This window comes from Rana temporaria, chromosome 1 (genome assembly GCF_905171775.1).
Source record: "Rana temporaria chromosome 1, aRanTem1.1, whole genome shotgun sequence".
Taxonomy (NCBI): domain Eukaryota; kingdom Metazoa; phylum Chordata; class Amphibia; order Anura; family Ranidae; genus Rana; species Rana temporaria.
In genome coordinates this window covers 331,576,835-331,602,980 of record NC_053489.1, presented here as the reverse complement: position 1 = coordinate 331,602,980, position 26,146 = coordinate 331,576,835, and the positions used below count along the sequence as shown (strand labels likewise).

General features: G+C 40.5%; 1 protein-coding gene across 1 annotated transcript in view; it reads right to left on the bottom strand.

The window, feature by feature from the left end:
* The window catches only part of GRIN3A (glutamate ionotropic receptor NMDA type subunit 3A), a 463,270-nt gene that overhangs the window by 37,781 nt on the left and 399,343 nt on the right, over positions 1 to 26,146 (bottom strand). Inside the window, exons 6-7 of the mRNA XM_040361003.1 lie at positions 21,303 to 21,454; positions 2,173 to 2,337 (exon numbers count right to left, since the gene is read on the bottom strand). Of these exons, the coding sequence (XP_040216937.1) occupies positions 2,173 to 2,337; positions 21,303 to 21,454 (317 nt within the window). The remainder of the gene's footprint in view (positions 1 to 2,172; positions 2,338 to 21,302; positions 21,455 to 26,146) is intronic.

Here is a 26,146-nt window from a genome sequence, read left to right as displayed (position 1 = left end):
ATGCAATGGCTTGCTTTATGGGTCCTAAAGGCCCATTCACACCAGTAATTGCCCATAATTTTGCATTTTTGACTGCATGTTTACATGCATTTTGAAGTGTGTTTGAGTCGTCTTGACGTGTGCTTGAAACGTGCTTTGATTGATTTTAGCACTGTGTTTGCAGTGCATTTTTCTATATGTTTTGGGCTTGGCTTTCTTGGCTTAAAGGGGCACGGTGCTGTGTGTTTGCAGCATGTGTGTTTTGTGCATTTGTAGCGCGTTCCCTGCATTTGCGGTGCGGAAAAGTGCAGCATGCTCTATTTTTGTTTTAATGTGCTGAACTGCACTGCAGTCGTGTGAACTATGCCCGTAGGATTACCTTGATTTTTGCTGTCAATGCATTAGGGGAGCAGTCCAAAATGCATCCAACTGCAGCCAATTGCATCCAACTGCATTTGGTGCATTGTATCTGACACAATAAGGCACAAGACTGAAATACCCAGAATTATTTTAGAAGTATAAAACAAATATACCCAAATTTATATACACTTTTCATAAAAAATATTGTAAACTGAAATTTTCTTTATTTAATTGTGGGGAATTATAGCTAGAAGTGGTGGGCTGTACTTTATTGTTAATTGGCTTTACACACTCCAGTAAAATGTGTGTTATTGGGCACACTCAGAGCACACAAAATCATAACATTTAGGCCTCATGCACACTGAGCTTTAAGCCGAGTTCCACCCAAAAGGCACCTTTCAGGGGACAAGGGGGAATGAGAACCTGTTTTTGACAGGAACCCTTTCCCCACTAACGGAGGTGGTGCAGTGGTGCCGTCCCCCTGAAGTTCGGCTCCCTCCTCCTTTCTTTTGCAGCCGGGCCAATTAGAAAGCGCAGCACGCTTTGCGCAGTAGGGTAAAGGCTTCGCTTCCGGTTTCCCTTACCAGAAATGTCAGTGGAAACACCCGACACGATCCAAAAATCAGCTGGGGTGTCGACACTGCGGGAATCCTGGGCAGGTAAGTGTCCTTATATTAAAAGCCATCAGCTACAGTATTTGTAGCTACTGACTTAAATGTATTTTGTGGGTGGGCGTTTGGCATTCAACAGGCGTTTGGCATTTCTTTCTTTCAGCCTGTAGAAGCAAATCTATGTTAGACTATGAGCCCATGCACATTTGGGCATTTACAGCCATATTTGAAGAGGAGTGTTCACAGGCAGAAACGAAAACCCCAACACAAGCGCATTTTTGAGAGGAAAATATTTGACACACGGAAATGCACACAAACACAGAGTTTAGACAGTTTCATGTGTAAATTGATTATAATTAAAAATGAGCAAAGAGGAATGTTTTGGCAAAAATGTTTACATGCACACATAAACGCTCATAAACATGTGTGTGCAATATGAGCCATTATGAGTATTTTTTATGTCACTTTTTTTCTGCCAGGTCCAGACATTTTTTCAGGTGCCTAGTGTGCATGGACCCTTATGTCACGTTCAAATTCCGACAAGAAAACCGTGGATTTTTTCTGACGGAATGTTGGCTCAAACTTGTGTTGCATACACATGGTCACACAATTCTTGTTGGAAATTCCGACCATCAAGAACGCGGTGATGTATTTTTTAAACGTACAACGAGCCAAGATCAACTTTTTCTGTCGGAAAAATAGAGAACCTGCTCTTAATCTTTTGTTGGCAGAAATTCCGACAGCAAAAGTCTGATGGAGCATACACACGGTCGGAATTTCCAACCAAAAGCTCACATCGGACTTTTCTTGTCGGAATTTCCAATCCTGTGTATGCGGCATTACAGTATTAGTTTCATACCGAACAAGCAAAAGAGTCTTACATCAGACATACTTAAGATAATAACAGTACTAAATGAGGAAAAACTATCTTAGAGTCACTGCATTAGATAGATAGATAGATAGATAGATAGATAGATAGATAGATAGATAGATAGATAGATAGATAGATAGATAGATAGATAGATAGATAGATAGATAGATAGATTTTTAACTTTAAAACTATTACTGGTCTTGGTGAATATTTCAAAAGCATATACAAGTCTTGCAAAAAGCAAGTAATATTTATTTTCCACATATAATGAATTTAAACAAATGTTTCCACTTATAATGAATTTAAACAAATTTAGCAATGCTTCATGAAAGCAAAAAAGCATATACATACCTGACTAGTATGAAGCCAGTACTTCAATTTGGATTTCTTTTTAATCCTCGGCAGAACCAATCTGAATACAATATGTTCTCCAATAGTGGTAAGAATGGATACACCAATTCCTATACAGAGCATGACAAACAGCCCTGAGAAGTGTTTGATGCCCATTTGCAGAGTCTGGGAAAGTAATATGCATGAAAAATCAATTAACATAATAGTGATAGTGCTGTTTTATTTTCCACAGCTGGACAGAATTTATCTTGCCTGAATATTAAACTATTTGAGCCAAAGGCTTTCAAAGTAAATTGGATGGCAAAAAGTCTACATTTTAAAATATAAATCAACTTTTAATTTAACAAACTTATATCAGCACACACATAAAGTTAAAAAAAATATCATTACTTATTAAACACATTATTTTTCTATTATATACCTGTAGTAGAAAGGGGTAGAATGAGTAAAGTCAGCAGTTAAAATATACTTAAAACGTGTAGTAAATGTATGATTACTTCTTTGTTTTTTTAATTTTAAGCAATTTTAATATGTTAATATTGTGTGTTTGAAGATTTGATCCCTGTTTTTGTGCTGTCACGTAAAGTGGCAACAGTAATGCTTTAGACAATTCTTCACTTTAGATAGAGTGGATAAGGCATAAAGCCTCAGTCAGGATTTTGTTGCTGTAGCCCCGCATGGGAGATTTCCCCTCAAATGTTATCTCTGTGACCAAAGAGAATATAAGAAGAATCTCTTCTACAGAGACACACATATCAAACCTGAAAGAGGTTCTAATTATTCTCTACTCAAGACTGCTTTCTTTGTTTACAATAGATACAGTAGATCGGGAATATGCAATTAGTGGACCTCCAGCTGTTGCAGAACTACGATTCCCATGAGGCATAGCAAGACTCTGACAGCCACAAGCATGACACCCAGAGTCAGAGACATGATGGGACTTGTAGTTTTGCAACAGCTGGAGGTCCGCTAATTGCATACCCCTGCAGTAGATACTCATATCCTGTCTCTGTGACCCCACACAAGTTAAGGAAAATCTACTTATTTATATCTCAGACAGTAGTTAAAAACTGAAATTATTCCTTTTGGGGTGGCGGGAAGGCTCTGCGGGAACCCCGAACCAGACTCTTTCTTTACAGTGTGATGGGCACTGAAAGGTGGCACTGATAGGCAGCACTTAAGGGCACTGATAGGTGGCACTGATGGAAACTGCTAGGTGGCACTGATGGGCACTGATAGGCACTGGTAGGGGGCACTGATGGGCACTGATAGGTGACACTGATGAGGAGGCACTGGTGGGCCCTGATTGGCAGCACTGGTGGGCACTGATTGGCAGCACTGGTGGGCACTGCTGGGACTGCACTGATAATGAGGACACTGATAATTAGTGGCCGATTATTGTCTTTCTTCTCATCTCCTCACACTGTTAGGGTGCAGAAAGAAAAGCTGATAACTGGCTTGTGTTTTCATCCGTGATTAACTGTCACTGGACACAGCTGATGAGGTGGTAAAGGGCCGCTGTGATTGGCCCTTTACCCTAAACTATGATCAGCTGAGTCCGAAGGACTCAGCGATCATAGAGCGTGATGCCCACGTGCGACAGGGCATCCTTCTGGCAAAGTAAGCCTGGGCTATAGCCATCTTTTGGCTATAGCATTGGTGTAAAGTGGTTAAACATATTTTACTGCAAAATCTTTAGGAGTAGTCAAGTGTACTTGATTTACAGAAAAGATGGCCCACTTTCTGTTTCTCTGATTTAATAATTGTCAATTTACACAGCGGTTTACATATACAGTACTGTGCAAAGGTTTTAGGCCCCTTTCTCATGTACGGATCCCATGAGGATCTGTACATGTGTATCCGCTTGCTCAGCGGGGATCACTCAGCGGGGTCATCTGACCCGACAGATGACAGGGCGGTCCCTGCACACTGTGCAGGGACCGCCCTGTCAGATCTCCACTCTCTCCTATGGGGGGATCAGATGAACACGGACCATCTGTCCGTGTTCACCCAAACCGCTCTACAGACGGATGGAAAAATAGTATTTTCCTCCGTCTGCAGTATCGGAGGATTGCGGACACCGATGAGATCAGGTGTCAGCAGATGTTCATCCGCTGACACCCGCTATCTCATAGGGATTAATGTATGTCCCTTTTTCATCCGTGAACAATAGAAAAATCGAAATCAACTCAATATTTGGTGTAAACCAGCTTTAAACCAGCATCAATTCTTACACTTGCACAAAGTCAAGGATTTTGAAGAATTAGAGTCAGGCGTATAATAAACGAGTAATACCAAGCAGATGCTAATGATCTGTATGATTAACCAATTGTACTAAGCATGTGCTAGCGATCATCAATTTCATATATTGGTTGAAACACAGTCATTAACTGAAACAGCTGTGTAGGAGGTTTAAAACTGGGTGAGGAACAATCAAACTCTGCTACTAAGGTAAGGTTGTGTAAGACAGTTTCATGTCACAGGTCATACACCATGGCAAGACTGAGAAAAGCAACAAGATACAAGGTAGTTATACTGCATAAGTAAGGTCTCTGCCAGGCAAAGCACATTGGGATTTCAAGATGTACTCTTCAAGCTTCTTTGAAGAAGCACAACGAAACAGGCAACATTGAGGACCGTAGAGCAGTGGTTAGCCAAGGAAACTTAATTCAGCAGATGAAAGACATTAAATGCTTACTTCCCTTTGACATCAGAAGATGTCCAGCAGTGCCATCTGCACAGAACTGTCAGAAACCAGTAGGACCCAGGTACACCCATCTACAGTGCAGATAAGTCTGACCAGAAGGGGTCATCATGGAAAAACCAAGGCCAAAATGCCATACCTCTGACGTGAAACAAGGCTAAGCAACTCAACTATGCATGCAGGTGCTCTAGACCAGGGGTGGGCAAACTTTTTGACTCGAGGGCCGCAATGGGTTCATATATTGGACCCGGGGGCCGGACCAATAGTAGATGGATGGTGTGTATGTGTGAATTAATATAAATTAAATTAAAATTTGTAACATTAAATGTTTAGATTAATTTAATTTTTTTTTTTCGTTTGCACCCCCCAAAATTTGAGCACCAGCCGCCACTGCCCCCCTAAGTGCATTTGAAAAACGATATAATGGGCACATATATAAAAGTGCATATAAGAGCGGATATAAATTATGGTCTTTTAAAGTGACCGCTGTGTTATCTGCAGCCTCCGGCCAGCTCCTTTCCTGTGTCTCCCCGTGGCAGTGACGTAGGTGGCACCGCCCTCTGAGAGGAATTTCCCAATCCCCCGGGGCGAGAGGCGGCCGGAGGTGGAGCGCCCGCAGCCTATCTGCGCTCTCTTTTTATATCATCCCGACACCGCACAGCTGACGGCGGCTCCATGAAACTCGAAGCATAGGCCGCAAAGCCGCGACCTCAATTAGCGGCAATCGCGGCACGACGAGATTGCGCGATCGCGGGTGGGGGGTCCACTCCTGCTCTAGACTGATGAGTCAAAATGTGAAATATTTGGCTGTACAGTAGCAGGAGGCAGTTTTTCCGCTGAAGGGCTGAAGATTGGTACAATAATTTTTGTTTGCAGGCAACAGTAAAGCATGATGGAGGCTCTTTGCACGTTTGGGGCTGTGTTTCTGCAAATAGAGTTGGAGATTTGGTGAGGATCTATGGTGTCCTCAATGCTGAGAAATATAGGCAGATACTTATCCTTCATGCGACACCATCAGGGAGGTGTTTGATTGGCCCTAAATCTATTCTGCAACAGGATAATGACCTCAACCATACAGCCAATGTCATTAACAACTATCTTCAGTGTAAAGAAGAACAAAGAGACCTGGAAGTGATGGTTTGTCATCAAGTATGTCTGAGATTACATAAGGAGACAGAAGGATTTTTGGCAGCCTACATCTACAGAAAATCTGTAGTAAATTCCAACAATTAAAGCAGAGTTCCTTCAAAAACTGTGTTCAAGTGTACCTAGAAGAATCAATGCTGTTTTAAAGGCAAATGGTGGTCACACCAAATATTGACTTGATTTGGGTTTCTTTTCTGTTCATTTACTTTCCATTTTGTTAATTGATAAAAATATACTATGAACACTTCTATTTCTGAAATCATTCTTAATTTACATAATTGTTTCATACCCGTCTAATACTTTTGCACAGTAATATATATTGTACATTCATACCAGTCCCTGAAATCAGGGAGCTTACAAACCAAGGCCCCTAACTCATATTCATACATACAGGGCCAGATTAAGAGCATCATGGGCCCATTGCTAAGAATTTCAGTGGGCCCTTTTATGGAAATAAATACAATAAAAGCACAACATTTTTTTTTTGTTTGTAGCGTCCTCCTAAACCTCCAAGGGCCTGGTGGTGACCCCCAGAGGCCAGAAGGGCCCACATTCCTCCTCAGGGTGCAGCTTCCTAGGCATGGTGGGTGTTGTGGAAGGTGGAAAGATGGGTGTCAGTCACTTTAAAAATGAACAAAGAAATTGTATTTCTCTCAACAGGAGCTGTGGGAGAGAGGGATAGGTCACAGGACACCCTTGGGTAAATGCAACACCAAATTGGCAGACTCCTTAGACAATATTACAGACAGCAATACAGAAAAAAAGCCTTTAAGCTGAATGCAGCAATTTGTATTTCATAGCAACTGCTGTCTCCCAATCTCAACACACACAGCTACCCACTGTACTTCTTCAAGCTTAACGCACACCTACCCACTGTACATCTTCAAGTTTAGCTCACAGCTACCTGCTGGATACCTCAAGCTTTACTCATAGCTAACTGCTGTACTTCTTGGATGAGTTCTCTTCTTAAGCTTTCCCAGCCACTTCACAATCCCTGGCTGATGAAGAGCCTCCTCTGGTACTCCTTCAGGACTCCATCCCTTTTCACTTGCCTTTGGCAATAAGAAGCAACTTCTTCTCTCTTGCCTCCTGGCAATGATCAGGCTCCCCTCAGGCTGAACCCCTTTACACATAAGGCCTCAGGCTTCAGGCCTATACTTCTGCTTCTGCTCCACACACCAGGTGGAAAGAACCCTGACCACCAGACCATCTCTGAATAAATACCCTCTCCCAGCATCCACGGCGGCCAAAGAAAACTCCTGCTGATTGGCTGAGAGAAGTATATACACCCATAACCTGAATCCACTGTAATTCATCACACAGATGCCAAAGGTGACAGTGCCACCTAATGGCAAAAGTGGGAAAACACAGTTAACACCATACCCATGTAATCAATACACTACAAATTAGCCAAGCTAGCTACCACCTAGGACAACTAAATGTACTAGCAGCCCTGTTTAGGACAAGGGTGCTACATGTTAAATCAGTGCCTGTTTAATCCCTTGATGCCAACGTAATATATACAAATATGCAGCCTTCTGCTTCAAGGGGTTGTACCAGGATGATTAGCAGCTGCAGGCATAACCCCAGTACTGTTTATTAGAGCCTGGCTAATCAGCAATGGAAACAGCGGGAGGAGACGTCTCCCTCTTCCCGCTGCTCATCCGCCCGGGTCTCCCGTCCCACTGGGAGACCCAAGCGACCAGCCGGCACGTCCGACGGAGACCAGCTTTGACATCACGACATCACTTCCGGTTAACTGGAGCCTTTTTAAAAACGTCCGTATTCAAAACAGTCAAACTTGGCGTTTTGAATGCTTTTAAATGCAGAGGAGAGGTTTGTAGATTATAGACCCCAGATCTCTCCATAAAGTGTACCTGTCACTGCCTATTACTGTCACAAGGGATTTTTACATTCCTTGTGACAGCAATAAATGTGACAGATGTGATAGCATACATAAGTCGTGCCCGCAAATGTAAACAGTGTTCAAACCACACATGTGAGGTATCGCCACGATCGTTAGACCGAGAGCAATAATTCTAGTACTAGACCTCCTCTGTAACTCTAAACTGGTAACCGATAATGTTTTTTAAATCGTTGCCTATGTAGATTTTGAAGTACCGTAGTTTGTCACCATTGCACAAGTGTGCGCAATTTTAAAGTGTGACATGTTAGATAACTAGTTACTTGGCGTAACATTATCTATTACATTATACTAAAACAATGGGCCCACTTTACAGTTTTTTTTAAATTCATGAAAGTGTATTATTTCCCAAAAAATTGCATTTGAAAGACAGCTTTGCAAGTACAGTGTGACATAAAATATTCCAACAATGATCATTTTATTCTCTAGTGTCTCTGCTATATATATATATATATATATATATATATATATATATATATATATATATATAGGGGCAGATCCACAAAAGAATTATGCCAGCGTATCTCTTGATACGCCGCATAATTTAAAATTTTGCGCGTTGTTTCTTTGTTTTGTATCTACAAAATAAGATATGACTGCATCTCGGATCGATCCGACAGGCGTACGTCTTAGTACGCCGTCGGATCATAGGTGCATTTTTTCGGCGGCCGCTAGGTGGTGTTTCCGTCAAATTCTGCGTTACGGCGATCCACAAACATACGTCCGTCCGGCGCATTTTTTACGTCGTTTGCGTTTGGCTTTTTCCAGCGTATAGTTACCCCTGCTATTATGAGGCGTACTCAATGTTAAGTATGGCCGTCGTTCCCGCGTCGCCTTTTGAATTTTTTACGTTGTTTGCGTAAGTCGTTCGTGAATAGGGATTTACGTAGAATGACATCACCGTCGTAAGCATTGGCTTGATCCGGTTTAATTTGGAGCATGCGCACTGGGATAACCCCACAGACGGCGCATGCGCCGTTAAAAAAAAACATAGTTTACGTCGGGTCACGACGTATTTACATAAAACACGCCCCCATCACATCCATTTGAATACCGCGCCCTTACGCCGCCAAAGATACACTACGCCGCCGTAACGTACTGCGCAAATTCTTTTAGGGTTCAAGAAAAAAAAGTTACGGTGGCGTAGTGTATCTTAGATACGCTGCGCCCGGTGGAGATATGCGCCGAGGTACGTGAATCTGCCCCATAATGTTTGGGGGTTCTAAGTAAATTTCTAGCAAAAAAATACTGATTTTAACTAAGCAACAAGTGCCCGAAAAAGGCATTGGGCCAGATTCACAGAGATCTGCGGCGGCGTAACGTATCGTCTTTACGTTACACCGCCGCAAGTTTTCAGCGCAAGTGCCTGATTCACCAAGCACTTGCGTGTAAACTTACGGTGGTGTAATTTAAAGCCGCCCGGCGCAAGCCCACCTAATTCAAATGGGGCGTGTACCATTTAAATTAGGCGCGTACCCGCGCCGAACGTTCTGCGCATGCTCCGTTTGTAAATTTCCCGCCATGCTTTGTGTGAAATTACGGCGCCCCGACGTGTTTTTTGAACGGCGACGTGCGTAACGTACTTTCGTATTCCCGGACGTCTTACGCAAAAAAATTTAATTTGACGCGGGAACGACGGCCATACTTTAACATGGCTGGTCTAAATCTAAGCCATGAAATAGCAGGCTTAAGTTTACGACGGGAAAAACCGACTAGCGACGACGTAAGAGAATGCGACGAACGCGCGTACCTTCGTGGATCGCTGTAATCAGCTAATTTGCATACCCGACGCTGGAAAACTACGCAAACTCCACCCAGGGGCCGCCGGAGAATTACACCTACGATCCGAAGGCGTACGAAGCCGTACGCCTGTCGGATCTATGCCAAAAGCCATCGTATCTTGGTTTGAGGATTTTGAAATTTGAAAAATTTGAAAATACGCCAGCGTATCAGTAGATATGCCGGCGTATTTCTGCTGTGAATCTGGCCCTTAGTTGTCAAGGGGTTAAAAATAGTAAACCCCTTAATAATAACTGCCAGCCTAAGTGCTAGTTTACACAATAATAACCCACAGCATCAGTGCCAGTTTCTGCAGTTATATCCACCCAGCATCTGTGGCAGTTTAAGAAATAATATCCCCACCATAAATGGAAATGTTCATATTATTAACCAAAAATATCAGTGCCAGTTTATGCAATAACAACCAACAGCATTGGTATCAGTAGCAGTAATAATAATCCCCAGCATCAGTGCCAGTTTCTGCAATAATAACCCCCAGCAATGGTGCCAGTTTTTGCAATAATAACCCCCAGCATCAGTGCCTGTTTCTGCAATAATAACCCCCTGCATCAGTGCCAGTTTCTGAAATAATAACCCCCAGCATAAGTGTGTGTTTCTGCAATAATAACCCCCAGCATCAGTGCCTGTTTGCAATAATAGCAACCAGCATCAGTGCCTGTTTCTGCAATAATAAACCCCAGCCTCAGTGCCAGTTTCCGCAATAATAACCCACAGCATCAGTGCCTGTTTCTGCAATAATAACCCTGGTATCAGTGCCAGTTTCTGCAATAATAACCCCCAGCATCAGTGCCTGTTTCTGCAATAATAAACCCCAGCATCAGTGCCTGTTTCTGCAATAATAACCCCCAGCATCAGTGACAGTTTCTGCAACAATGATCTCTAGCAATGGTGTCAGCTTAGGCAATAACCCCCAGCATTGATGGCATGTGAACTGGTTGGAGTTGTTAACTCTTTGGCGGGGGGAGGTTAAAGGATAAGTTTGCTGTTTAAAAAAAATATTAAAAAAAATAAACACACATCTTTTTGCAGGTAAAAAAATGTGCATTTATTATTTTCTTTTTTACTAGTAGCCTGGAAAGATTTTCACCCAGATCACTGGTGCCATGCAAGACTCCTGCAGACTTGTCAGTGTATCTACAAAAACATACTTGGGGGTCACACCCTAAAAATGCTATACATCCTTTGTCGCAGTAAGTGGGCTTAGCACTATATGACCATATAGTGTGACCAAACCCCCATATTTTTGAATATGTTCAGGTGTTTTTAACTAGCCTTGCAGGATAAATGTATTTTTGCATGTGTGCGCTATAATCTGTTTCAGTCACTGTATCTGTCTGCTGGTACCTCATGACAGGAAAAGACAATGAACTACATAACGTGCTCAAACGCATCCTGATTGTTCATTGAGAACTCAAATACGACAGCAGCAGAGACTATTGGTACTTGTAGTTTCCCATTCACAGAACTCTGTGAACTAATTAACCACTTCAGCCCTGGAAGATTTGTCTGCTTCATGACCAGGCCATTTTTTGCGATACGGCACTGGGTTGTTTTAACTGATAATTGTGCAGTCGTGCGATGCTGTACCCAAACAAAATTGACGCACTTTTTTTCCTACAAATAGAGCTTTCTTTTGGCGGTAGTTTATCACCCCTGTGGTTTTAATTTGTGTGCTATAAACAAAAGAAGAGTGACAATCTTGAAAGAAAACACAGTGGGCCAGATTCACGTATCTGGGCGCATCTTTGTGCGTGCGCAGCGTATCCTATTTACGCTACCCTGCCGCAACTTAGACAGGCAAGTGCAATATTCACAAAGCACTTGCTCCGTAAGTTGCGGCGGCGTAGCGTAAATGGGCCGGCGTAAGCCCGCGTAATTCAAAGTAGGCTGGTAGGGGGCGTGTTGTATGGAAATGAATCGTGACCCCACGTAAATGAAATAAACGAATGGCGCTTGCGCGCACATGCTCAGTATCACGTAAAATTTTCTCCCTAAGTTACGCCGGCTCAATGCTTAGTCGACGTGAACGTAACCTACACCCATCCCCATTCACGTACGACTTACGCAAACAACGTAAAATACGACGCTGTTCCGACGTTTCCGACGTCCATACCTTAACATGACTTGCCACTGCTTTATGAGGGGTAAAGTTACGCCAGACCGACGCCTTACGTAAATGGCGTAGCTAAATCCGACGGGTGCAAGTACGTTCGTGAATTGGCGTATCTAGCTCATTTGCATATTCAACACGGAAATATACGGAAGCGCCCCTAGCATAAATATGCACCTAAGATACAACGGCGTAAGAGACTTACGCCAGTCGTATCTTAGACAAATTCTGGTATATCTGATTCTTTGAATCAAGCACCGAGATACGACGCCTCACATTCGGACTTCCGACGGCGTATCTGGAGATATGCCGTCGTAAATCCTTTCTGAATTTGGGCCAGTATCTTTTACTTTTTGCTATAATAAATACCCAAATTTTTTTTTAACAGATTTTTTCCTCATGGTAATGACTAAGCACTGACATTTGCGTGCAACTCGTCTACCTCTTTTTCCCCTGCTCCATCTGTCCACCACTTGTCATATGAAGCTTCAATAAAAGGATTTTTGGAAGTGAAGCCATCCACAATTATTTCTTCACGATACACAGCATGCGAGCTGGGCTAGCACCTGACTAGTGTGTGTGGGGATTAACTAACACTAGGAAGACTGGGTAAATTCTTGTTTACATAAATATTTCCATCTTCTTCCTCACCATGACACGATCACGGGTATGACGCAGGACCTGCGGTCGGAATCACGGAGATCGCGGCAGGTTACAGGTCCACAATGCTGCCTCTTAAAGGGGACGTATATATACGTCCTTCTGCCTGTCCATGCCATGCTGTCGACGTTTATCTTCGTGCGCTGGTCAGCAAGCAGTTAACTTTGCAAAATACATTATCCAGAGAGCTATGCCACTATGATGAAAACTCACTTTGCTACGAATATCCAATCACAAGCAAAGAAAATATAGCTATTTTGCTTGCATTTGGATGAATGATGAAAGTCAGCAGAGCTTTAATTCATTCACTAAGGGAAAATACCCTTACAAAGTGAAAATGTATTTTGCTAAGTAAATATTTGTCATTGGTAAATCAACCCCATTTTGTCACAAAAACACTTATTTTTCTAACTACTTTAATATATGTTTGAATATAATTTTTTAAGGCTTTAACAACCATGTAATATAGATGCACGCTATGTGAATATATTATTACATGGTTGTTAATTATTATTATTACCACCCGCAGATTTTTCTTTTCTTTTTAAACCATAATGATTTTTGAAGTAAGTATATAGTTGTGCATGTCAATTTACATCTAGACACATATTCGGAATATAATATTGCAGGATTTTACATTTCTCTATGGAAATTGAAGGCAGTTAGGCAACAATGCACAAATGTTTTCCAGATCCTTCTTATATGCCCCTCTAAAGTGGACTTAAGAGACTGTAGTTATGACTTATATCTTAGCGTGACATTTTATTGCCCTACTCCAGAGAAAAACAATAAAAAATATGATGTCATGAGGGATTAGTGTGAGACATATTCTACTCAGCCATAAATAAATGAAAACAAACCATTTCTACAATCTATTACTTATGAATTACCATCCTTCATCATACAACTGTACAGCAGTGATAGTTTGAAACACATCCTATGTATAGCTATTTATAAAATACACCCTTACTCCTTATACCTAGTAATCCATTTTCATTTTACTGTTTCCTTAAGGAAATCATACTTACATTTGCAGAAGGCTCTATTTATCATAGTTAGGGGGATTCTAATATAGATTTGAGATATTAAAGTATTTCATCATTATGTAAAGCACATGCTATATAACATTTGAGCCTTGCAAAACAGATCTTCTACAGTCTTTAAACTTGTTATAAGGAAATGTACTTTAACATATCAAATTAAGCAAGTTGGTGAACTGATGAAGTGTACTTTCAAAACAATTTCCTCAGATTTAATCCATCTTTGTTACTGCATGACTAATCTTCGCACACTGAGTCGGAAGACAGACTGCATTTGTCTATCAAGTTCTCATGGGATATTACTTTTCATTATGAGAGACAGCTATGTCCCAAATTGTATTTATTTTTTTAAATAGCACAACCATTTTAGATCTTCTTACCTACATCAAATAGGAAAAAAGATCAAACCCCAAGTATGGAAAAAAATAAAAATCGCATTGGGAGAAAAGATAAAATATAATATCTAGACCTCAGTGGAACCACAGGATTTGTAATTCTATCTAGTCCATTTCTCTTTGACCTAATTATGTGAAATTTTATCAAGTTCTCTACTGGTAGAAGAAATGAGAGCACTGATTTATGGTGCACATTAAACACCGGAGACTTAACTCTGTGGTAGCTGCTCAAAGGTAAACTCTGTTCAAGTATATCATTTTTCATGGTGGGGAGCTTTTAATTTTTTTTTACAAACCCTTTTTTATTTTCTGTACCTATGCTTATTTTATGCGTTTATTGGTGGACAGAATACATGTCTTGTTGCACAGCTTCTGGTTAATGGAAAACTGCCTAAGAAAAGGTTATTAAAAAGCAAACACAAGAAGTAAAATCTTTGTCTTAAATAATTGCTTTTAATCATACAATTTGCCAATAATCGATAACTGATATCATAAGACATTAAAGTTATCTTGATTATTACAGGCACAACATGTTAAAGCTGTAGATAATGAACCTAACCTCTTTTTTTTATATTATATGTAATCCGAGGACAAATATCAGTTTCATAGAAAAGTTCTACCACTTAAGGCATCTATTTTTATATTGATAATTTGCCCAAAGAAGGTGAAGGGCAGAAGCCTGAAATGTATATGTATGATGTATTATATATTATATATTTTAAACATAAGCATTATGCTATTTACACAAACTTTTTTTAATTAATGAAGGTTTCTTTCTTTTTCTTTATTTTGAATAGTAAGGGTCTCTCAAGGGAGAAAATAATATATTAAAGAAGGGTTAAATTATGTTGTGAGCATGATCACCACAAATGTAAGAAAATCACAAATTTTGAGTGGTCACTAGGACAGGAATAGAGGGGAATTCTTCCAATGAGGACACATATGGCAAAAAAAAAAAAAAATATTTTAGTTTTACTTCAAAGAAATACTGCTATAAGAATCAAGAAGAATGGAACAATGGAACTCATAGGACAATAAAGTAGAGGGTGACTTTACAATATTAAAAATAAAATAAGACTTTTTTTTCAAAAGAGCTCAAGTGAACTAAGACATTTTAAACACTTTAAAAAGGTAGTATTAGAAGATATTGGGGACATTATTAGACAATCTACTTTTGACGAGACAAAATTTCACACACAGAGATCAACACGCTTTGAAAGACTTGCAGAAATAAAGGTTGATAAAGGTGAAGGAGTTGTAATAATGAATTATGTTATGAGATAACTGGAGGATAAGGGTACATACAGTATATGGCATTGAAGGAAGATCCTATGGTCACGAATATACAATTAGGAAGAAAAGTATTAAAGTAGGGTCAGGAGTTAGGTTTTAATTTTTGGAAAAGAAAAGGAATATTTAAAGACTAGAAAATGCATTTCCTGAGGAAAATGCGAGTGGGAATGCTGAATAGCTCAATTGCTGAGCCCACGCCAAAGCCATTCACCATAACCACTACACTATCTTTAGGACACACAGCTCCTTTCTCCATCTGCAAAGTAGAGAGTATCCTGACTTCCTGGTCGCCCCTCCCCCCTCAAGAGGTTTCCCCTCCCCCCCAGGTCAGTGAGGAGGAATATTGCACTGAGGTAGAAAGCTATTTAGGTAAAGAAATACCATTACAAACGCTTTTAATTCACAGACCAAATACATGAATTAAGCCTTCAAACAAACCTTAATAAATCCACAACCGTACATGCGATCGATACAGCGACTTCACCGTTTGAAACACAAGGCTTTTGTGAACGCATCGATATGAAATTTATGTTGATAAACTTAAAAATGTGGGCATGTCAGCGATTTAAAAAAGAGCATCTTTGTGTGTTTTGCTGGGAAATTTTTTAGACGTTTTAACATGAGAGTCAATGACAGAAAATGTGGTACCCTTGTCCTTTAGAAGCTCCACGAACTAAAAATAAAATGCATATCACAAAACTGATCACATTGCCTGAAACCAGACAAAAATACCTACGTTTTGATATATAAATTGTGTATGACAAGTAGATCTTGTGGGCGTGAGAGCAATTTGTTTCCCCTTTTTTTAAAGATAATTTTTTTTCAATGATCTGTGCTGTAAAGGTCACATGACACACTGTAAAGCTGCTCCATAGGAATTCATTATAACCGATTAAATTTTCTGAAAAAATCACTAAACGTAAATTGCGTTTTCACAAAAAACGTAAAAGATATCAATCTAAAAAGTCATTTTCGGATAGCTGAATATTTTGTAACCGTTTTAAAGTTTGTTTGGTCTCTGTAAGTGAAAGTATGAAGGAGAAGAAGCATTTGGCGTACATGAGATTTTAAGGGGTAAAAAGGATGTTCTCATTGACTTCAATGTTAAAAAAAAGTGTCTAAAAGCTTAATATTTTAAAAAGTATAAATAGTACAAAAAAACTTGAAGAAATCCCATCGTTAGCTGAACGAGACGAACATTTTAATAGTTGAATGGTCTCAATAGCTGAAAGTATGCAGAAGTTACGCAGAGCCAAAAAACGTACGGAATAAAATTAAAATTAAGAATAATAAATTTACGGATATCAATACTGGGAATGCTTATTAAAGCATTCCCACTAATTAAGCTCCCTAACACTAGACCTAGTTTCCAGCCTCTGGTGAGGATACCACAAGGGTGAATTGTGACGAGCTCAATTTTTAACCAAGCTTGTGAGTAGTTTTCTTTAAATGAAATGAAATGATTTGTTGCTATTCAAGAAGATGTTTTTTTCCCTTTTTCATCAGAAAATGTGTCTGGTTGAGCCAGAAGGAGGCTTTTAAAGTTGGAACATCTGTGGTTGTTTTAAATATGACCAGGGTTCACTGACAAGAGTTTGGGAGACATGCTGCCATGGTGCTAGATAATTGGGCTGGGAAGTTGTGCTACAGGGAGGAAGATGATATCTATCTTCTCTTCACAAGAGGTACTGTGATTTCAATTTATATAATGTGAAAAACCAGGATGAGAATTGCCTGTACCCCTAGAAAACTACAGCATTAAGGATCCTGATCAGTTAATATGATTAGAATTTCACTGGACGTTATCAATAACAGTGTCTCTCTAAGACTAAATGTAACTCCTCAGAGTGGTACTAAGCATAAGCAACAAGGGATTTCTGAAATGCTTTGTATCTTTTATATTAAAATGTTCATAACAGCTAAAGTGCAAGCATGGGGTAGGGAAGGGCTAGATATTTTGTAACAGGATTGTTTGGTCACTAAATAATGGTCAACGTGGGGGACTGAGTGGTAGTCTGTAAGTTAATATGCTATAGTAACTTCCTATGCAGCATATATTGTCTTGTTAAATGCAGACTGTGGGAACAATATAAGGTGCAACATTTCTAAACTATATTGTTTTATAATCTTTTAAAAAAAAAAGCATATTAAAAAGTAAAACCATATTACAACACAAGGCAACTTGCTAGAATTTTAGGCGTTAAACAAAAGAAAAAATGGCAAAACCACTTAAGGGAATGAAAACCTTAGTGTGCAAATGGCAATCTTGTAAATGACCAAGTAGAATTATACTATACTGACTGTGTCTAATTAGCAGAAGGTCCCTGGACACCTCTTTGCCCTTGTTGGGAAGGAAATGTATCACTTGTTTGACTATTATACCTTTCAGCAACAGTGACTGCTTACATAACAGTGACTGCATACGTTACGGAGTTATATTTACTATATTGTTAATAATATAAGTTGTGTAATTTTGAATATAATCATATATAACAGTGTATATATATATATATATATATATATATATATATATATATATATATATATATATATATATATATTGATCAGCATAACATTATGACCACTGACAGGTAAATTGAATACCATTGATTATCTTGTTACATTGGCAGGCATAGAAAATTAAGAAACTTTGACAAGGGCCAATTTGTAATGGCTAGACAACTGGGTCAGAGCAACTCTAAAACTGCAGTGATTGTGGGATGTTTCCAGCCGTCAGTGGTCAGGACCTACCAAAAGAAGTCCAAGGAAGGAAAACCAGTAAACAGGGTTAGGGGCAGCCATGGGTCACTGATGCATGTGGGGAGCAAAGACTGACCCGTATAGTTGAATCTGATGCCCTGTACACACAATCGGTCCATCTGATGAAAACGGTCTGATGGATTTTTCCATCAGTTATCCGATGAAGCTGACTGATGATCAGTCGTGCCTACACACCATCAGTTAAAAAAACGATCTTGTCAGAACGCAGTGACATAAAACACAATGACGTGCTGAAAAAAATTAAGTTCAATGCTTCCAAGCATGCATCGACTTGATTCTGAGCATGCGTGGATTTTTTACCGATGGACGTGCCTACAGATGATCGTTTTTTTCTATAGGTTTTTTATCCATCAGATAATTTTAAAACAAGTTCCTAATTTTTTAACCGATGGATAAATAACCGATGGGGCCCACACACGATCGGTTTAGTCTAATAAAAAAGGTCCATCAGACCGTTTTCATCGGACAAATCGATCGTGTGTACGTGGCATTAGAGCTTCTGTAGCTCAAATTGCTGAAGAAGGGTATTACTGGAGCAAAGGAGCAATGAAAGAAGGTGGCCTGGTCTAATGAATTCAAGAATAGTTTGAGGAACACAAAAAGGAGTTTGAGGTGTATTTTTTTCCTCCAGATTCTCCACATCTCAATGCAACCAAGCATCTGTGGTATATGCTGGAAAAGCAAATCAGATCCATAGTAGCCCCACCTTGCAATTTGCAGGAGTTAAAGGATCTGCTACTGATGGATTGGTGACAGATACTACAGCGTACCTATAAAGGTCTAATGGAGACCATGTCTCAACAAGTTATAATATGTGGTCATAATGTTTTGCTATGGCCTCATCAAAATGACCATAAGACAAAGGGGCTGTTATGCTATAGCAAGAGACCCACAAATGACAGCATCTATGTTGTCATTTTATGAAGCCATATTTCAGTTAAGAGATAGTTAACACTTCCAATTCACAAGTGTACCCTAAAATACTATTATTATTATTATTAAAGTGGTTATAAAAGCTGGATACATGTTAACCTTCATGCATTCTATGCATGAAGGTAAAAAACCTTCACTATGTAGCTCTCCCCCCAGACCCCCCCAATACTTACCTGAGCCTGATCCCTATCCAGCGATGTTTACAAGAGCAGCTGCTGTCCCAGCTCTCTGCCTACTCATTGGCTCAATTACAGCCATTGAGGAGGGAGTGGGGGGGGGCGGGGTCAAGCCTCCCTCTATGTGTCTTATTGAGGGGGGCATGGGCGTGAGCATACACAAGTCCCCCTATAAACAAGTGGCTTGCTATGGGGGCACTAAGCAGGGAGAAAGAACCAGAATAACTGATGGGGACCAAAGAAGATTTTATTCCATCAGAAATCCGATCGTGTGTACACAGCCTTAGGGTCGGGACTTTGAATGAAGCAGGCAGGTGTAAGTAGTTTAAAATTATTGGAAGTCAATAATAAGTTGCATGAGGGTAATCATGAGTCAACAAAGAAAACCAATATAATTCATTCAGTAGATATGCATACAGCAATGACAATTTACCACTTAATAATACAAATCACATAATACACGTGATCACTAAAAGGTAAAACATATTGTTGGCATAAAAACATGGCATATAATAGCTCTATGCATTTCATGGCTTTATCCACTCTTCAGGAGCATGCATGTGGAGAACTGAATGCTGTAGTATAATAATAATAATAATACTATTATTATGATGAATTCACGAAATGCATAGAGCTATTATATGTCATGTGTTTATGCCAACAGCAACTATATGTTTTACCTTTTAGAGATCACTTGTATTATGTGATTTGTATTATTAAGTGGTAAATTGTCATTGCTGTATGTACTGTATAGCTACTGAATGAATTATATTTGTTTTCTTTGTTGACTCATGATTACTCTCATGCAACTTATCATTGACTTCCAATAAATTTAAACTACTTACACCTGCCTGCTTCATTTAAAGTCCTAACCCTTAGTCGTCCTGTATTCGTGATATAAGGATAAGGTTGATATCTTTATTATACTTAATTCCCTTGCTGGAATGCTGTTGGTAATCTTGATGGATATTTCTTGAAACACGTATATGACTATGATTATTATGGTACATGTATCACTTTACTCCATTTTGGGATATTTCATCCCACCATATTTTGTCATTGAATATGTTTTTTTTTCTCTGTCCTTTTTCTCACACAAAAGATTAATAAAAAGAAAGTAAAAAAATATATATATTGGTCACTAATGAAAATGTGGTCATGTGGCTATGGCTAGTGAAAAAAATCCACACATTGGCAATCCCTTTATTAGCAGATCATTGAATTATGCATGCTTCAGTTGGGATGGTTTCCAATAAGTGGTAGCAAGCTATTAAAATTTGTCAAAAATAAAAATAATTAACAATACTGTGATTGTGTATATAATAGCAAATTAACAGCAACAAAAATTGTGAGATTTAACACAAGAAAAGTATATGAAAGCAATATATAAAGTTGTGTTTAATAAAATAAACACTAAAGAAAGTCCAAAGGTGCTCTTAAAAGTCCAATTCAGCAACACAAGCTAAATGAAGACATCAGGCAATCAGATGAACGAACATCAAACTGAAGTGTTTGTATGGAACAAATCCAAAAGAATCCTCCACCTTGTAAAGTTACCAACATTAAGGTCAAGATATGCTCTTACCACAAGTGATGGACCCTCTATTATGGAAGGTCAAAGAGGCGCTTGGATATCTCAGCTGTATCCATGGGAGATATGGTACAGATGACGCATGTCTCACAACCATCCAGACAACCCAGCGATAACCAAACAATGAACAGTTTATTTTTTGGTTATCGCTGGACTGTCTGGATGATTTGAAATCAGTGAAGGAGGAACAGGTTGTGAGACACACGTCTTCTGCACCATATCTCCCATGGATACAGCTAAGATATCCAAATGCCTGTTTGGCCTTCCATAATAGGGGGTCCATCACTTGTAGTAAGAGCACATCTTGACCTTAATGTTGGTGACGTCACAAGGTGGAGGATTATTTTTCGGATTTGTTCTACACAAACACTTAAGTTTGATGTACGTTCATCTGATTATCTGGTGTCTTCATTCAGCTTGTGTTGCTGAATCGGACTTTTAAGAGCACCTTTGGACTTCCTTTAGTGTTTATTTTATTAAGCACAACTTTATATATTCCTTTTAAGTTATTAAAATTGGCCATATTCAAAACTTCTGTTGACCACAAGTAAAAAGCTTTAACATTAACTGTACATACCTCAGTGACAGCAAAGCTTCGCTTTCCACAAGGCACCACTTTGTACCACTTGTCATGAAGTGTATCCATTAATCCACTTGATTTATACTGGCTGATTAATTCAGATATATTTGAAGTGAGAGGAGAGTTTGGAGGAAGACCAATCCCATAGCCTGATAATATACATAAATACAATAAAATTAGATTTACATAATTTTCATTTCATTATATGAATTGCATTATATGAATTACATTTCATTTTAAATTTGCTGTTACAGTGGAAATGTAAACCTACTACAGACATGGTTTCCAAACTTTTCCAAGTTATAACACATCACAATTCTAAATGTTTGTGACTAGGGATGAGCTTCGAGTTCGAGTTGAACTCATGTTCGACTCGAACATTGCCTGTTCGCCTGTTCGGAGAACAACGAACAATTTGGGGTGTTCGCGGCAAATTCGAAAAGCCGCGGAACACCCTGTTAAAGTCTATGGGAGAAATCTAAAGTGCTAATTTTAAAGGCTAATATGCAAGTTATTGTCCTAAAAAGTGTCCTGTCCCAGGGGACATGTATCAATGCAAAAAAAAAGTTTTAAAAACGGCTGTTTTTTCGGGAGCAGTGATTTTAATAATGCAAATTCATTCATAAAAATTACCCTTCAGGTCTGGAATTGATATTAGGGAAACCCCGCCGTCAATTTAAAAAAAAAAATGACATGGGGTTCCCCCCCCCCCCAAATATCCATTCCAGACCCTTCAGGTCTGGTGTGGATCTTAAGGGGAACTCCACCCCAAATGTAAAAAAAATGGCATGGAGTTTCCCCAAAAATCCACACCAGACCCCTTATCCGAGCACGTTAACCTGGCCGGCCGCAGAAAAGAGGGGGGGACAGAGTGCGGCCCCCCCTCTCCTGAACCGTACCAGGCCACATGCCCTCAATATGGGGAGGATGTCCCCATGTTGATGGGGACAAGGGTCTCATCCCCACAACCCTTGCCCAGTGGTTGTGGGGGTCTGCGGGCGGGGGGCTTATCAGAATCTGGAAGACCCCTTTAACAAAGGGGAACCCCAGATCCTGGCCCCCCCCTATGTGAATTGGTAATGGGGTACATTGTACCCCTACCATTTCACGAAGGAAGTGTAAATAGTTGGAAAAAACACACACACACACACCGTAGAAAAAAAGTCCTTTATTAATAAAAAAAAAAGAAAAAAAAATCTAGCGGTGGTAATCCACTTGTCCCGGCTCCCTGCTCCAATGTTGTCTGTATCCAACAACGGGTGATCTCCTAACCGGTCCAGCGATGAAAAGATCTTCCGGCATCCAGAGCTCCAGAGCACAGCATCGGAGGCCGCCTCTCTCAGCCGGACACAGCCCAGCGGAATGAAACGGCTGGAGCTTTGACATTTCTTATATAGGGGAGGCGGGCCACCTGTCACGTGACCCCGCACCCTCTGACGCAAGGGGGAAGACTGGGCTTTCCCAGTGACGTAGCAGAGGGTGCGTCAGAGGGTGCAGGGTCACGTGACAGGTGGCCCCACCTCCCCTTGTTAAGCCCATTTGCCTCCATGGTGGCAATCATTCACTAGACGTTTCTATAAGTGGAAGCACTTCGGCTCTGCACTTGTCTGAAGAATTCTTCTCTGTCTTTTCACAGGTATGTTCAGCTGTCTGAGATCCACCCTGAATTGAAAACTGATGTGTTTTCTCTAGTTTAAATGACTATGGTATGTTCAGCTGTCTGAGATCCACCCTGAATTGAAAACTGATGTGTTTTCTCTAGTTTAAATGACTATGGTATGTTCAGCTGTCTGAGATCCACCCTGAATTGAAAACTGATGTGTTTTCTCTAGTTTAAATGACTATGGTATGTTCAGCTGTCTGAGATCCACCCTGAATTGAAAACTGATGTGTTTTCTCTAGTTTAAATGACTATGGTATGTTCAGCTGTCTGAGATCCACCCTGAATTGAAAACTGATGTGTTTTCTCTAGTTTAAATGACTATGGTATGTTCAGCTGTCTGAGATCCACCCTGAATTGAAAACTGATGTGTTTTCTCTAGTTTAAATGACTATGGTATGTTCAGCTGTCTGAGATCCACCCTGAATTGAAAACTGATGTGTTTTCTCTAGTTTAAATGACTATGGTATGTTCAGCTGTCTGAGATCCACCCTGAATTGAAAACTGATGTGTTTTCTCTAGTTTAAATGACTATGGTATGTTCAGCTGTCTGAGATCCACCCTGAATTGAAAACTGATGTGTTTTCTCTAGTTTAAATGACTATGGTATGTTCAGCTGTCTGAGATCCACCCTGAATTGAAAACTGATGTGTTTTCTCTAGTTTAAATGACTATGGTATGTTCAGCTGTCTGAGATCCACCCTGAATTGAAAACTGATGTGTTTTCTCTAGTTTAAATGACTATGGTATGTTCAGCTGTCTGAGATCCACCCTGAATTGAAAACTGATGTGTTTTCTCTAGTTTAAATGACTATGGTATGTTCAGCTGTCTGAGATCCACCCTGAATTGAAAACTGATGTGTTTTCTCTAGTTTAAATGACTATGGTATGTTCAGCTGTCTGAGATCCACCCTGAATTTGAAACATTGCTGTCTGTTTTGTTTATGTCTATTTGATAATACTGGCATGTTGCTTTTGCTTAACCCCCTGTAGATCTGTCCACCTTACAATGTTTTATTATCTCCTCTGACTTACCCAAAATCACGGCCCATTAATTTTATTGCCCTCTTGCTGATCTGTTTTTGACCAAAGAATTTTGCCCTGTTGATCAGCATACCTTTAATACCTCCTGATTAGCTAATTGAAATGCACCCACCCCCTATCTCTGCCAGTATAAATGTAAGCATCCTTTAGGGGGAAGCATTAGCAGGGGGCTCAATCTTCAAGTGGGGCGTTTCTATAAGTGGAAGCACTTCGGCTCTGCACTTCAGCGATTGTACAAGGCGGGGAGGTTTTAAATGCCTTGTCTTTTATAATACAGGTATCACTTCATTTTTTTTTTTTTTGGGAGGTTTTACTTTTCCTCCCCTTTCTAAAATGCACTGTCTACCACTGCTTCTGACAGCTGTGTCTTCTATCCTTAAACTGTCTTCCCTTCACCCCTCTTCGCCACCCCACACCTTGTATATATCACCCTCACTTCTGTCCTCTTCTTATTACTGCACTCACCAACTCATGCTAATTCTAAAACCAAATGCCCAATACTCCAAATCGCTGGGGCATGTCCCCTCATATAAATCGCATTCTCACATTACCTCCCTCACCCTTCTACTTCTCCTATCCTCTGGTGATGTCTCCCCAAACCCTGGCCCTCCATCTAACTGTGCTCAACGCACCCATTGCCCTACACCCTCTGGATGCAGTCGCAATCCACACAATCTAATTCCCATTTCCCTTCTTCCCAAGACCAGACTCCCTTTCTCTTGCGCCCTTTGGAATGCTCGCTCCGTCTGTAACAAACTCACCCCCCTCCATGATCTCTTTATCGCTAACTCATTTAATCTTCTCGCCATTACTGAAACCTGGCTTCATGAATCCGACACCGCGTCTTCTGCTGCTCTATCTCACGGTGGTCTTCTTTGGACTCACTCCCCCAGACCCAGTGGACGCAAAGGAGGGGGTGTTGGAATCCTATTGGCCCCACATAGCACCTTTCAGGTGCTTCAGCCACCTCCCTCTATGTCACTCTCCTCATTTGAGGCGCATTGCATTCGTCTCTTCTCCCCAGTTTCTCTAAGGATAGCTGTCATCTACCGCCCCCCTGGTCCAGTATCCTCCTTTCTTGATGATTTCTCTGCCTGGCTACCCTACTTTCTCTCTTCTGAAATCCCCACAATCATTCTTGGCGACTTCAACATCCCTACTAATGCTAACACTCCTGCAACTTCCAAACTTCTCAGTCTAACCTCCTCTTTTGACCTGAAGCAATGGATACATGCTCCTACTCACTCTGAAGGCAATACTCTTGACCTTGTCTTTTCCCACCTATGCACTCTATGCAACCTCTCCAATTATCCTTACCCCCTCTCTGATCACTACCTTATTAATTTTACTCTCTCACTCTCCTCCACATCCTCTCCCCCCAAATGCCTAACAGTTACTCGTAGAAACCTGGACCATATCAACCCTTCTCTTCTATACTCTGAGACTGACCACCTCTATGACAAAATTGCACCCCTGTCCTGCACCGACCTAGCCACTTCAGTCTACAACACTTCACTTCTAGCATCACTGGACAGACTGGCCCCTCTCACTACACGCAGAATAAGGCCCCGTCCCCTTCAACCCTGGCAAACAAATGATACTAGAAGTCTGAAAAAACATAGCCGTGCTCTCGAGCGCCTGTGGCGCAAGACTAAGTCCCAGGAAGACTTCGCCCAGTATAAATCTGCCCTCCAAATATACAATTCTAGCCTCTTCACTGCCAAGCAGACCTATTTTATCACCCTTATTAAAAACTTATCATCCCGTCCCCGTCAACTCTTCTCTACCTTCAACTCTCTCCTTCGTCCTCCATTGCCTCCACCCACTAACTCACTCACCGCCCAGGAGATCGCCAATCACTTCAAGCGGAAGATTGATACAATTCGCAACGAGATCTCTACTGTTCAGATACCCTCCACGCCTCACGCCTCATGCCTACAGGTACAGTCATTACTTCCCTCTTTCAACCCCACCACTATAGACGAGGTCGCTAAATTACTTGCCAACGTCCATCTTACCACCTGTGCTCTGGATCCTGTTCCCTCGCAAATGCTACGTTCGCCCTCTGGCTCGATTCTACACTCTCTAACCCACATCTTCAATCTCTCCCTCTCTTCTGGCATCTTCCCTAACTCTT